Source organism: Salmo salar, chromosome 19 (assembly GCF_965601325.2).
Source record: "Salmo salar chromosome 19, fSalSal1, whole genome shotgun sequence".
Classification (NCBI taxonomy): domain Eukaryota; kingdom Metazoa; phylum Chordata; class Actinopteri; order Salmoniformes; family Salmonidae; genus Salmo; species Salmo salar.
In genome coordinates this window covers 24,113,954-24,127,949 of record NC_138309.1, presented here as the reverse complement: position 1 = coordinate 24,127,949, position 13,996 = coordinate 24,113,954, and the positions used below count along the sequence as shown (strand labels likewise).

General features: G+C 42.4%; 1 protein-coding gene across 3 annotated transcripts in view; it reads left to right on the top strand.

Moving 5' to 3' along the window:
- drosha (drosha ribonuclease III) overlaps positions 1-13,996 on the top strand; it is a 151,397-nt gene that overhangs the window by 93,440 nt on the left and 43,961 nt on the right. For all 3 annotated transcript variants that reach the window (XM_014157586.3, XM_082965660.1, XM_082965661.1), the window contains exons 24-25: positions 1,602-1,646; positions 9,772-9,929. In XM_014157586.3, coding sequence (XP_014013061.3) covers positions 1,602-1,646; positions 9,772-9,929 — 203 coding nt within the window. The remainder of the gene's footprint in view (positions 1-1,601; positions 1,647-9,771; positions 9,930-13,996) is intronic.

Sequence of the window (13,996 nt, the reverse complement as noted above, 5' to 3'; positions counted from 1 at the left end):
AAGGGCTTGTAAGTAAGCATTTCACCTGTTGTATTCTGCACATGTGACAAATACAATTTGATTTGATTTGAAGGACATTCAGAGACTTGTCCCGAACCTCTCCTGCGTTGTCTTGGCTGTGTGCTTAGGGTCGTTGTCCTGTTGGAAGGTGAACCTTCGCCCCCAGTCTGAGGTCCTGAGCGCTCTGGAGCAGGTTTTCATCATGGATCTCTCTGTGCTTTGCTCCGTTCATCTTTCCCTCGATCCTGACTAGTCTCCCAGTCCCTGCCACTGAAAAACATGCCCACAGCCTGATGCTGCTACCACCATGCTTCATTGTAGGGATGGTGCAAGGTTTCGTCCTGACGTGACGCTGGCATTCAGGCCAAATAATTCAATCTTGGTTTCATCAGACCAGAAAATCCTGTTTCTCATGGTCTGAGAATCTTTGGGTGGCTTTTAGCAAACTCCAAGCGGGCTGTCATGTGCCTTTTACTGAGGAGTGGCTTCCGTCTGGCCACTCTACCATAAAGGCCTAATTGGTGGAGTACTGCAGAGATGGTTGTCCTTCTGGAAAGTTCTCCCATCTCCACAGAGGAACTCTGGAGCTCTGTCAGAGTGACCATTGGGCTCTTGGTCCCCTCCCTGACCAAGGCCCTTCTCCCCCGATTGTTCAGTTTGCTCTAGGAAGAGTCTTGGTGGTTCCAAACTTCTTCAATTTAAGTGTGATCGAGGCCACTGTGTTCTTGGGGACCTTCATTGCTGCAGAAATGTTTTGGTAACCTTCCCCAGATCTGTGCTTCCACACAATCCTGTCTTGGCGCTCTACAGACAATTCCTTCGACCTCATGGCTTTTGCTCTGACATAGACTGTCAATTGTGGGACCTTTCTATAGACAGGTGTGTGCTTTTCCAATTTTTGTACATTTATTTTACTAGGCTAGTCAGTTAACAAATTATTATTTACAATGACGGCCTACTTGTAAAGCCTCCCCCACCAAACCCTCCCCTAACCCGGACGACGCTGGGGCCAATTGTGCGCTGCCCTATGGGACTCCCGATCATGGCCGGTTGTGATACAGCCGGAATCGAACATGGGTCTGTAGTGACGTCTCTAGCACTGCGATGCAGAGCCTTAGGCTGCTTCGCCTTTTTGTTGAATTTGCTACAGGTGGACTCTTCAAGTTGTAGAAACATCTCAAGGATGATCAATTGAAACAAGATGCACCTGAGCTCAATTTCGAGTCTCATAGCAAAGGGTCTGAATATTTATGTAAATTAGGTATTTCTATTTTGTGTGTTTTAATACCTTTGGAAAAATTTCTAAAAACCTCTTTTTGCTTTGTCATTATTGGGTATTAGGTATAGATTGCTGCGGAAATTGTTTTATTTAATCAATTTTAGAATAAGGCTACAACCCAACAAAATGTGGAAAAAGTCCAAGGGTCTGAATACTTTCCAAAGGCACTAGTGCACTACTTCAGTATGGTGCCATTTGGTACACTTTCTGTTATTGTATCTCCCTCCATGGCGTTATGAAGGCTTCTCAAAACATGTTCACCTAGTAACCTCTCTCTCCCCTCTTTCTCTCTTTCCATCTCTCCTCATCTCCCCTTTTACAGGACCTACGAGAAGTGTGGCTCAACTACCCGCCCCATCCTCTGCAGGTTGGTTGGAAATAATCTATTTGTCTGTTTGTCTCTGCAATGCTCAGAATAGATATTGTATATACACTACATGACCAAAAGTATGTGGACACCAGCTTGTCGAACATCTCAATTCTAAATCATGGACATTAATATGGAGTTGGTCCCCCCTTTGCTGCTATTTTTATTTAAAAAAAAATATTTTACCTTTATTTATCTAGGCAAGTCAGTTAAGAACAAATTCTTATTTTCAATGACGGCCAAGGAACAGTGGGTTAACTGCCTTGTTCAGGGGCAGAACGACAGATTTTTACCTTGTCAGATCGGGATTCGATCTTGCAACCTTTCAGTTACTGGTCCAACGCTCTAACCACTAGGCTACCTGCCATTATAACAGCCTCCACTCTTCTGGAAGGCTTTCCACTAGATGTTGGAACATTGCTGCAGGGACTTGCTTCCATTCAGTCACAAGACCATTATTTTAGGTTGGGCACTGATGTTGGGGATTAGGCCTGGCTCGCAGTCGGCGTTCCAGTTCATCCCAAAGGTGTTTGATGGGATTGAGATCAGGGTTCTGTGCAGGCTAGTCAAGTTCTTCCACACCGATCTCGACAAACTATTTTCTGTATGGACCTCGCTTCTTGCACTGGGCATGTAACCTTTATTTAACTAGGCAAGTAAGTTAATAAAAACACATTTTTATTTACAACGACGGCCTACCGGGGAACAGTGGGTTAACCTCTATGGGCTAGGTGGGACGCTTGCGTCCCACCTACTCAACAGCCAGTGTAATCCCGTGGCGCATTATTCAAATACCTTAGAAATGCAAAACCTTAAATTTTTCAAAAATATGACTATTTTACACCATTTTAAAGATAAGACTCTCGTTAATCTAACCACACTGTCCGATTTCAAAAAGGCTTTACAACGAAAGCAAAACATTAGATTTTATCAGCAGAGTACACAGCCAGAAATAATCAGACACCCATTTTTCAAGCTAGCATATAATGTCACATAAACCCAAACCACAGCTAAATGTAGCACTAACCTTTGATGATCTTCATCAGATGACAACCCTAGGACATTATGTTATACAATACATGCATGTTTTGTTCAATCAAGTTCATATTTATATCAAAAACCAGCTTTTTACATTAGCATGTGACTAGCATGTGACTAGCATTCCCACCGAACACTGCCGGTGAATTTACTAAATTACTCACGATAAACGTTCACAAAAAGCATAACAATTATTTTAAGAATTATAGATACAGAACTCCTCTATGCACTCGATATGTCCGATTTTAAAATAGCTTTTCGGTGAAAGCACATTTTGCAATATTCTCAGTAGATAGCCCGGCATCACAGGGCTAGCTATTTAGACACCCAGCAAGTTTAGCACTCATCAAAGTCAGATTTACTATAAGAAAAATGTTATTACCTTTGCTGTCTTCGTCAGAATGCACTCCCAGGACTTCTACTTCAATAACAAATGTTGGTTTGGTCCAAAATAATCCATCGTTATATCCAAACAGCGGCGTTTTGTTCGTGCGTTCAAGACACTATCCGAAAGGGTAAATAAGGGTGGCGAGCATGGCGCAATTCGTGACAAAAAAATTCTAAATATTCCATTACCGTACTTCGAAGCATGTCAACCGCTGTTTAAAATCAATTTTTATGCCATTTTTCTCATAAAAAAGCGATAATATTCCGACCGGGAATCTGCGTTTAGGTAAACAGACAAAAGAAAAGAAAGCATTCGGTCGACTCGGGCACGCGCCTAAGCCCATAGTACTCTGAGCGGCCACTTGCCAAAAGCGATAAAGTGTTTCAGCCAGAGCCTGCCTCGATATCGTTCAGCTTTTTCCCGGGCTCTGAGAGCCTATGGGAGCCGTAGGAAGTGTCACGTTATTGCAAAGATCCTCAGTCTTCAATAAAAAGAGCCAAGATTAAACACTTCTCAGACAGGCCACTTCCTGCATGAAATCTTCTCAGGTTTTGGCCTGCCATATGAGTTCTGTTATACTCACAGACACCATTCAAACAGTTTTAGAAACTTTAGGGTGTTTTCTATCCAAAGCCAATAATTATATGCATATTCTAGTTACTGGGCAGGAGTAGTAACCAGATTAAATCGGGTACGTTTTTTATCCGGCTGTGTCAATACTGCCCCCTAGCCCTAACAGGTTAACTGCCTTGTTCAGGGGTAGAACGACAGATTTTTACCTTGCCGAATCCATTCATTTGAATGGGTGTCCACATACTTTTGCATATACAGTGTATGTAAGGCCCCCCTCCCCATAGAGCACAGCTTTCCCACACACACACACACACACACACACACACACACACACACACACACACACACACACACACACACACACACACACATACAGTGGGGCAAAAAAGTATTTAGTCAGCCACCAATTGTGCAAGTTCTCCCACTTAAAACGATTAGAGAGGCCTGTAATTTTCATCATAGGTACACGTCAACTATGACAGACAAAATGAGAAAAAAAATTCCAGAAAATCACATTTAGGATTTTTAATGAATTTATTTGCAAATTATGGTGGAAAATAAGTATTTGGTCACCTACAAACAAGCAAGATTTCTGGCTCTCACAGACCTGTAACTTCTTCTTTAAGAGGCTCCTCTGTCCTCCACTCGTTACCTGTATTAATGGCACCTGTTTGAACTTGTTATCAGTATAAAAGACACCTGTCCACAACCTCAAACAGTCACACTCCAAACTCCACTATGGCCAAGACCAAAGAGATGTCAAAGGACACCAGAAACAAAATTGTAGACCTGCACCAGGCTGGGAAGACTGAATCTGCAATAGGTAAGCAGCTTGGTTTGAAGAAATCAACTGTGGGAGCAATTATTAGGAAATGGAAGACATACAAGACCACTGATAATCTCCCTCGATCTGGGGCTCCACGCAAGATCTCATCCCGTGGGGTCAAAATTATCACAAGAATGGTGAGCAAAAATCCCAGAACCACACGGGGGGACCTAGTGAATGACCTGCAGAGAGCTGGGACCAAAGTAACAAAGTCTACCATCAGTAACACACTACGACGCCAGGGACTCAAATCCTGCAGTGCTAGACGTGTCCCCCTGCTTAAGCCAGTACATGTCCAGGCCCGTCTGAAGTTTGCTAGAGAGCATTTGGATGATCCAGAAGAGGATTGGGAGAATGTCATATGGTCAGATGAAACCAAAATATAACTTTTTGGTAAAAACTCAACTCGTCGTGTTTGGAGGACAAAAAATGCTGAGTTGCATCCAAAGAACACCATACCTACTGTGAAGCATGGGGGTGGAAACATCATGCTTTGGGGCTGTTTTTCTGCAAAGGGACCAGGAAGACTGATCCGTGTAAAGGAAAGAATGAATGGGGCCATGTATAGTGAGATTTTGAGTGAAAACCTCCTTCCATCAGTAAGGGCATTGAAGATGAAACGTGGCTGGGTCTTTCAGCATGACAATGATCCCAAACACACCACCCGGGCAACGAAGGAGTGGCTTCGTAAGAAGCATTTCAAGGTCCTGGAGTGGCCTAACCAGTCTCCAGATCTCAACCCCATAGAAAATCTTTGGAGGGAGTTGAAAGTCCATGTTGCCCAGCGACAGCCCCAAAACATCACTGCTCTAGAGGAGATCTGCATGGAGGAATGGGCCAAAATACCAGCAACAGTGTGTGAAAACCTTGTGAGGACTTACAGAAAACGTTTGACTTGTGTCATTGCCAACAAAGAGTATATAACAAAGTATTGAGAAACTTTTGTTATTGACCAAATACTTATTTTCCACCATAATTTACAAATAAATTCATAAAAAATCCTACAATGTGATTTTCTTGATTTTTTTTTCTTCTCATTTTGTCTGTCATAGTTGAAGTGTACCTATGATGAAAATGACAGGCCTCTCTCATCTTTTTAAGTGGGAGAACTTGCACAATTGGTGGCTGACTAAATACTTTTTTGCCCCACTGTACATACATACATACACACTGCTCCAGTTATCCTCTCCACATGAGTTTTGCTGTCTCGCTGTGGGATATGATCAATGTAAATGTTGCTAAGACAGTAGAAGATAGTAGCACACGTCTGTGTGTCTGGCGTGTGCCTAAAGCAGAAACGGCTCGTATGTATAGGTGCAGCAGGCGCTGTGTTGTGTGAACACAGTCCATTTCTAGCTAGTTCACTCTATTGTCTAGCTGCTGTTTCTGCTCTCCATAATCCTCTTTCTATTTCTTACTGTTATCCAGACACCCTCTCGCTCTTTCATGCTCCGTCTCTGTCTCTCGATATATTTTATTCTCTTTCGATATATTTTATTATCTTTCTTTCTCTCCTCATACTGTCTAATTCTTTCTCTCTACCTCTCTCTCTCCCCCTTGCTTTGCATGATCTGCCTAGAAACATTGGGAGTAGAGTGAAGAGCATGTTTGTTTGAAATCAGGATTTGGAAGAAGAGATCAAAGATGGTGTAACAGGATTATTCTCCAGTCCCAAATCACATGGGGCCTCCAGGGACCCAAACACTGCTTGTGTGTGCGTGCGTGCGTGCGTGTGTTTTTGTGTGTCAGTTCCACTTATTGTCTTTGTTTTACCAAAATGCTCCAGCCACTCATTCTTGACTTGTTACTAGCTTCTAACGATGGTAGCTGATGGTAATTTCCCATCAGCAGCCTTTGAGGTCAGGGTGGAGCCTTGGGATCAATCCCACAATCCTCAGCGGTCAGGGAGGGACCACTACTGGGTAATTACGAGGTTTGGAGCAAAAGGCCATCCTTCCATCGCTCCATATTTCCACCCTGAGCCAGTCTGCTGTGGGTTAGTCAGGGTGGTCTCCTCCTCCTACTTACCTTGTGTGGCTGGCTTAGTTTATGTACGCTTGATTTCAATGACCTTTAACATGAGTTAATACATTTACAATAAGATTATTATTTAAGTGAAGACATCTATTTTTGGTAATGTTGGTGAAGTTGGTTAGCAGAGAGAATCCACATCTGGCACAAAGGCTCTCTCTCTGACCTTAAAGGGTTACCAGGTGCCTCTTTTGCTCTCTTAGCCCACAGGGTTACACCAGGTGCCTCTTTGACTCCAGCCAGGACATGAAGGCTGATGATCGTCAGGAGTTAGTTTGCTGAAAGAGATTCACCAATAAAGAGGCCCAGGCTTATGGTGATGCCAAGCCATCTCCAGGATCCTGTTCTGTAGTAATGGTCTGTGCGTGCACCTCTGTGTCTGTTGGCCCATGTGCAACATTAGCATAAGCACCATGGCTAAGTGCTGCCTGCCTGCGCAGCGCTCCTGGCTCAGTCAGTCTGTGGAGAGAGTGAACAGAGCAGAACGATTCCTGGTTGACAACATGCACATTTTCATGTCCTCCCTGTTCCCCTCTGCTCCCTCTCTCTCTCTGCACCAGCACCTGCCTCATCACCCCCTCTCGGCTCTCCGAAATCATTTACCACTGTGTCATTCACGTCAAGACGCAACGCAAGCTTCACATCCCCTTTTGGTTCAGTGTGAATGAGTATGAATACGGCGACTGAGACTACTTACCATGCTTTAGGCCAGGACTGTGAATGCTCAGACTTGTGATGGGGGAAAAAAATAAATAGTTACTTATCGCAATATTGTTTTTGGACTATATTATATTGATATTTGACTTCATTAGCTAGCGCTAGTCGGCTGTACCTGCGCCAGAACTCCGGTATTTTTCATCCTATAGCTTTTTCTCCATCTTTTATTTCCTTGATTGGTCAAAACTTGTTTTCTCATGCTCTTGTCTCTATGCAGCAGCCATATAGTGAGCAGTATGTTTGGAACATATCACAATAAAATCACAGTATCGAATCGGAATACATATGAAATCGCGAGAATGGCAATACTTATCGTATCGCCACCTAAGTATTGGGATAATATCGTATTGTGAGGTCCCTGGCAATTCCCAGCCCGATCAGAGAGCCAGCTGGGCCAGAGTGTGCTCAAATTTACACTTTGTAGGGAAAGGGGATACCTAGTCAGTTGCATAACTGAATACATTCAACCAAAATGTGTCTTCCGCATTGAACCTGGTCATTTTTCCACATTGTTTTTATTTTTCATGATTAATTTTTCCTTTTGAACCATTGCTAGCAGGCCAGCCATCATCCCCTTACAAAAACGCCACATAAAATATGTGTCAAACTAAAAGTATGTGTTTGTGTGATACAATGTTATGAATGCTGGACTCGTCAAACACCGTTAGTGGTGACGCATGGCATTTAAACAGTTGTCGTTAATTAAGAGGAAGGCAGATGTGAAAGTCTTCTTTGGGGCTAAAGTGGGAAGACGGAACCATGACATTTCCAGCAGCCGTCCAATTAAAATGTAGAGTTGGCAACCAACCACTCTGTCTGTTTGACACTTGGCGTCTAGCTATTCCACCACTGCTTAGTCTATATTGCTTCAATGAAAGCAGACAAACTCAGAGGGACAATGTGCAATATTTACTGCTCTCGAGTGCTCATTGGAATATATACTGTGTGTACAAACATTAGGAACACCTGCTCTTTCCATGACAGAGACTATCCAGGTGAAGGCTATGATCCCTTATTGATGTCACCTGTGAAATCCACTCCAATCAGTCTATGTTAAGGGGATGAGACCTGTTAAATAAGGATTTTTAAGCCTTGAGACAATTGAGACATGGATTGTGTATGTGTGGCATTCAGAGGGTGAATGGGCAATACAAAATATTTAAGTGCCTTTGAACCAGTTTGAGTGTGTCAAGAACTGCAATGCTGCTGTGTTTTTCACGCTAAACAGTTTCCCTTGTGTATCGAGAATGGTCCACCACCCAAAGGACATCCATCCAACTTTAAAAATTAAAAACAAATATATATATATATATATATATATATATATATATATATTTAACTAGGCAAGTCAGATATTAACAAAATCTTATTTGCAATGACGGCCAAACCCGGATGATACTTGGCCAATTGTGCACCGCCCTAAGGGACTCCCAATGGCGCAGCACTCTAAGGCACTGCATCTCAGTGCTAGAGGCATCACTACAGACACCCTGGTTTGATTCCAGGTTGTATCACAACCGGACGTGATTGGATGTCCCATAGGGCAGCGCACAATTGGCCCAGCATCATCAAGGTTTGGCCGGGATAGGCCTTCATTGTAAATAAGAATTTGTTCTTAACTGACTTGCTATACATGTGAAGCTAACAAGGTCAATGTCTAAATTTAAATTATGAATGTGTCCCAAATGGGACGCTACTCTCTATAAAGTGTACTACTTTTGACCTCCGCACAGAAGAAGCCACTGCGCTAAAACCGCCATAAAAAAGCCAGACTACGGTTTGCAAATGCACATGGGGACAAAGATCATAGTTTTTGGAGAATTGTCCTCTCGTCCGATGAAACAAAAATAGAACATTTTGGCCATAATGACCATCATTATGTTTGGAGGGAAAAGGGGGAGGCTAGCAAGCCGAAGAACACCATCCCAACCGTGAAGCACGTGGGTGGTAGCATCATGTTGTGGGGATGCTTTGCTGCAGGAGGGACTGGTGCACTTCACAAAATAGATGGCATCATGAGGAGGGGAAATTATGTGGATATATTGAAGCAACATCTCAAGACATCAGTCAGTCAGGTCACAAATGGACAATGACCCCAAGCATAGTTCCAAAGTTGTGGAAAATGGCTTAAGGACAACAAAGTCAAGGTATTGGAGTGGCCATCACAAAGCCCTGACCTCAATCCTATAAAAAATTTGTGGGCAGAACTGAAAAAGCGTGTGCGAGCAAGGAGGCCTACAAAAACACGGCAGGAAAACATCTGACTAGATAGAAAGCGTAGAGAAAATATAATGGACTTATATTTTCAAATAACTGCCCTATTCCTGGCCCGTAAAGGAATCAGTAAAAACAAATCTGAGCGGCCCTCCTTTGAATTCTGAAACCCCGATGTGGCCCTCAAGCCAGAAAGTTTGCTCACCTCTAGTCTTCTACCTGCCCTTCAGAACCAGACTTGCCTATCCCTGCTGTAATCTAAACCACAGCTGAATTTCACAGAGGTACCGCTCTTTTCATGCTGTGTTTAACTGTAAATGCTGTGTTGTATTTACCAGGTGCAGGAGCCGCAGACGGACAGGCAGCTGATCGAGACGTCTCCAGTGCTTCAGAAGCTGACAGACTTTGAGGACACCATCGGTGTTATGTTCACACACTGTCGCCTACTGGCCAGAGCTTTCACACTGAGGACTGTGGGCTTCAACCACCTCACACTGTGAGTATGGGAGGGGTGCTTGCGTGCATGGCTCCCTGGTCTATCCTCTGTCCCAGTACCGTAGTGATGGATGGACTGTGCAACTCGTAGTTGTCCCACTGCCTAATCCTGGGTCTTTGACAGCCTGTGTAGTTATCCCAGGGGACACTAAAACCCCTCTCCAGCCATTGCCTGACTCCGCTAGTGAGGTCACAGCCCCACTCCCCCATGGGAAATGTAGTTTTTAAATGTTGATTATATTTACTAGCTGGCCCGCGGCTTTGGTTCTTATTCATTCTCTCTCGTGCGAATGGTCTTTCCCTCTGTTAATTTATCTCTTTGTTTCTCTCTTTCTTTCTCTCTCTCGTTCTTTCCCTCGTTCTCTCTCTCTTTCTCTTAGCTTAGTTTATTGCTGCAGGTTTTATTTACTTTAATTGACACTTCATGTGTTATACATACACATTTTTTTTTTACGAATGTTTGAGATGTTGTTAGACTTCATTTGACATAAGAGGTCATTTCAGATGCCAACATCAATATAATTGTCTCAAAAGGCATATATATCAAATCAAACTTCATGTCTAAAATAATGGGGAAATCATTGATTTTAGAACGTTTCTGACATTAAGGATTTCAATTGCGTGAAGAACCACTGTTTCTCTGCCTGCTTCTCACCTTTTATAGAAGGCTTTCATTGCTTGCAATTTACTGTAGAAAAATAGTGTGAAGAATGGGTGTTTTTACTCGAGTGTAAATAATGTGTTATTTAGTAAGTCTGTATGAATCACACTTGTCTCGAGATTAACATTGTTACCTTTGGTGTTACACTATAGCGTTGTTTTAAAAGCAAAGGAAAAGCTGCACACTCCGATGCAATACTATATTCATCAACGTTTCGACAGCATGCTGTCTTTATTAGGTTTTCACCAACTGTACTGTAGCATTGTTCATTCATTGTGTTAAAAATGCTGTTAAAAATGACATGTAATGGAACGTAATTGCACGTGTCATGTAGGCTTTTAGGAGATGTTCTTCACTGTGTAGTGTACACAAGGTTTAAACGTTTGACACATTCACAATAGTGAAATGTTAGCAACACAATAGTGAGCTGGACAGCTAAACCAAATTACCAACTAGGACATTTAAGCGTGTGCGCGCCTGTGTCAGTGTGTGTTTTAATCCATCACTTTAATTTCAGAGCCTCTCACCACTCACGGTCAGTGAAGTCGATTAGAGGGCTGGAAGTTGAGCTGTCAAGGTTAGCTTTGAATGTTGTCCTCCTCAAGGTAGAGAAAGACGCCTGCAATGCCAACCCATTATTAATGCTCAATTTATTATTTTAAACTGGGTGGTTCGAGCCCTGAATGCTGATTCGCTGACAGCAGGCATGACAAAACATTTATTTGTATTGCTCTAATTACGTTGGTAACCAGTTTATTATAGCAATAAGGCCCCTCGGGGGTTTGTGGTATATGGTTTGTGGTATATGGCTAATATACCACAGCTAAGGGCTGTATCCAGGCACTCCATGTTGCATTTTGCGTAAGAACAGCCCTTAGCCATGGTATATTGGCCATATACCACACCCCCTCGTGCATTATTGCTTAATTAGATTGCACATTAATCAAGCCCAATGTAAGTACTCCTGTGTCCTTAACACTAGAACCACTGGACCTTTCAGCCTAAAAGTACCTGCTAGAGAATGTTGAGAACGTTGCTGGGAGTCTCCTTTAGCAAACGCGTCAGATGCATGTCAACCCACAAGGTGTGCAAACATAAGCACCAACGCTTGATAAATAGTGCATAAACAATTGTAAAGGATGAGTTGCATTAAGAAATATTTGTGGAAATATAGCCATGACAAGGTACTGTTAACTTTTCTGTGCGCATGAGCGACAGTACAATCTCTCATGTGCTGCAACATCTGCGTGACACTGTCGTGACGTGACTCTCATTAATGTGATGACTGCTATTTATCTACTATGTTTAATTGTTACTAGATGAAAGTAATCATGTAACAATGAACTCATTAGGAATTTGGGGCACCACGGGAGAAGTTGTTTAACCTGTTAGGGCTAGGGGGCAGCATTGACACGGCTGGATAAAAAACATACCCGATTTAATCTGGTTACCACTCCTACTCAGTAACTAGAATATGCATATACTTATTACATATGAAAAACACTCTACATTTTCTAAAACTGTTTGAATGGTGTCTGTGAGTATAACAGAACTCAAATGGCAGGTCAAAACCTGAGAGATTCCTTTACAGGAAGTGGCCTGTCTGACCATTTGTTGAACTTCTTTTCCATCTCTATCATTTACTAAGGATCTCTGCTCTAACGTGACACTTCCCACGTCGTCCATAGGCGCTCAGAGCCCGGGAAAAAACAGAATGTCGTCATTCCAGCCCCAGGCTGAAACACATTATCGCCTTTCTCAAGTGGCCGATCAAGAGACACTAGCTTATGCGCGTGACCCCGACCGCCCCCGCCTTTGGGATTTTTTCCTCTGTTTGCCGAAAAGGAGATTCCCTGTCGGAATATTATCGCTTTTCTACGAGAAAAATGTCGTAAAAATTGATTTTAAACAGCGGTTGACATGCTTCGAAGTACGGTAATGGAATACTTAGAATTTTATTGTCACGAATTGCGCCAAGCGCGTGACACTTCTTTACTATTTCGGATAGTGTCTGGAACGCACGAACAAAACGCCGCTATTCGGATATAACGATGGATTATTTTGGACCAAACCAACATTTGTTATTGAAGTAGCTGTCCTGGGTGTGTATTCTGACGAAGACAACAAAAGGTAATGAAATTTTTATAATAGTAAATATGATTATGGTGAGTGCTAAACTTGCCGGGTGTCTAAATAGCGAGCCCGTGATGCCTGGGCTATGTACTTAGAATATTGCAAAATGTGCTTTCACCAAAAAGCTATTTTAAAATCGGACATATCGAGTGCATAGAGGAGGTCTGTATCTATAATTCTTAAAATAATTGTTATGCTTTTTGTGAACGTTTATCGTGAGTAATTTAGTAAAATGTTAGCGAATTCCCCGGAAGTTTGCGGGGGGGTATGCTAGTTCTGAACGTCACATGCTAATGTAAAAAGCTGGTTTTTGATATAAATATGAACTTGATTGAACAAAACATGCATGTATTGTATAACATAATGTCCTAGGGTTGTCATCTGATGAAGATCATCAAAGGTGAGTGCTGCATTTAGCTGTCTTCTGGGTTTTGGTGACATTATATGCTGGCTTGAAAAATGGGTGTCTGATTATTTCTGGCTTGGTACTCTGCTGACATAATCTAATGTTTTGCTTTCGTTGTAAAGCCTTTTTGAAATCGGACAGTGTGGTTAGATTAACGAGAGTCTTATCTTTAAATGGCTGTAAAATAGTCATATGTTTGAGAAATTGAAGTAATAGGATTTTTAAGGTTTTGAAAATCGCGCCACAGGATAGCCGTGGCTGTTACGTAGGTGGGACGAATTCGTCCCGCCTAGCCTAGAGAGGTTAATGAGTTACCATCTTCCGAATTAAACTCAATAATATATATATATATATCGATAACAGTCACATATTAATCATTACTTCATATCAGTCGCATTCTGAACGTCGCAGACTTCTTGACTCTGCACAAACCCGAGTCTTACTGATCATTCTGTACCACACATTGATTTGATTATTTATTTACTAACAAACTAAATGATAACACAGGATACACACACACACGGTATAGGTTATTGTTTGGAAACTTAATATGCTGACAACAGGTCCCTAGCGGACTAACACAATGTGACACTTGTTACAAAAGATGTAGATTTAAAGAGAGAGAGTGAGAAGTGAGAGAGAAAGAGAAGCAACACCTGGATACATTTGGGAACTACGCTCGCAGTAATCCTAATTCATTGCCCCGTACTGCCGCCCTTTTGGGTAAGAAGTAATGAAGGTCTTCGTTGTGTATCTCTGTTGAACCCAGGCCTTAGTGAAAAGGGTTCCACTTTATGAAAAAGGTTCAATTGTGCCTTCTACTTTGTTCGGGCCTTCTACTTCGTTCTCAGGCGTAAGGCTCTGATTC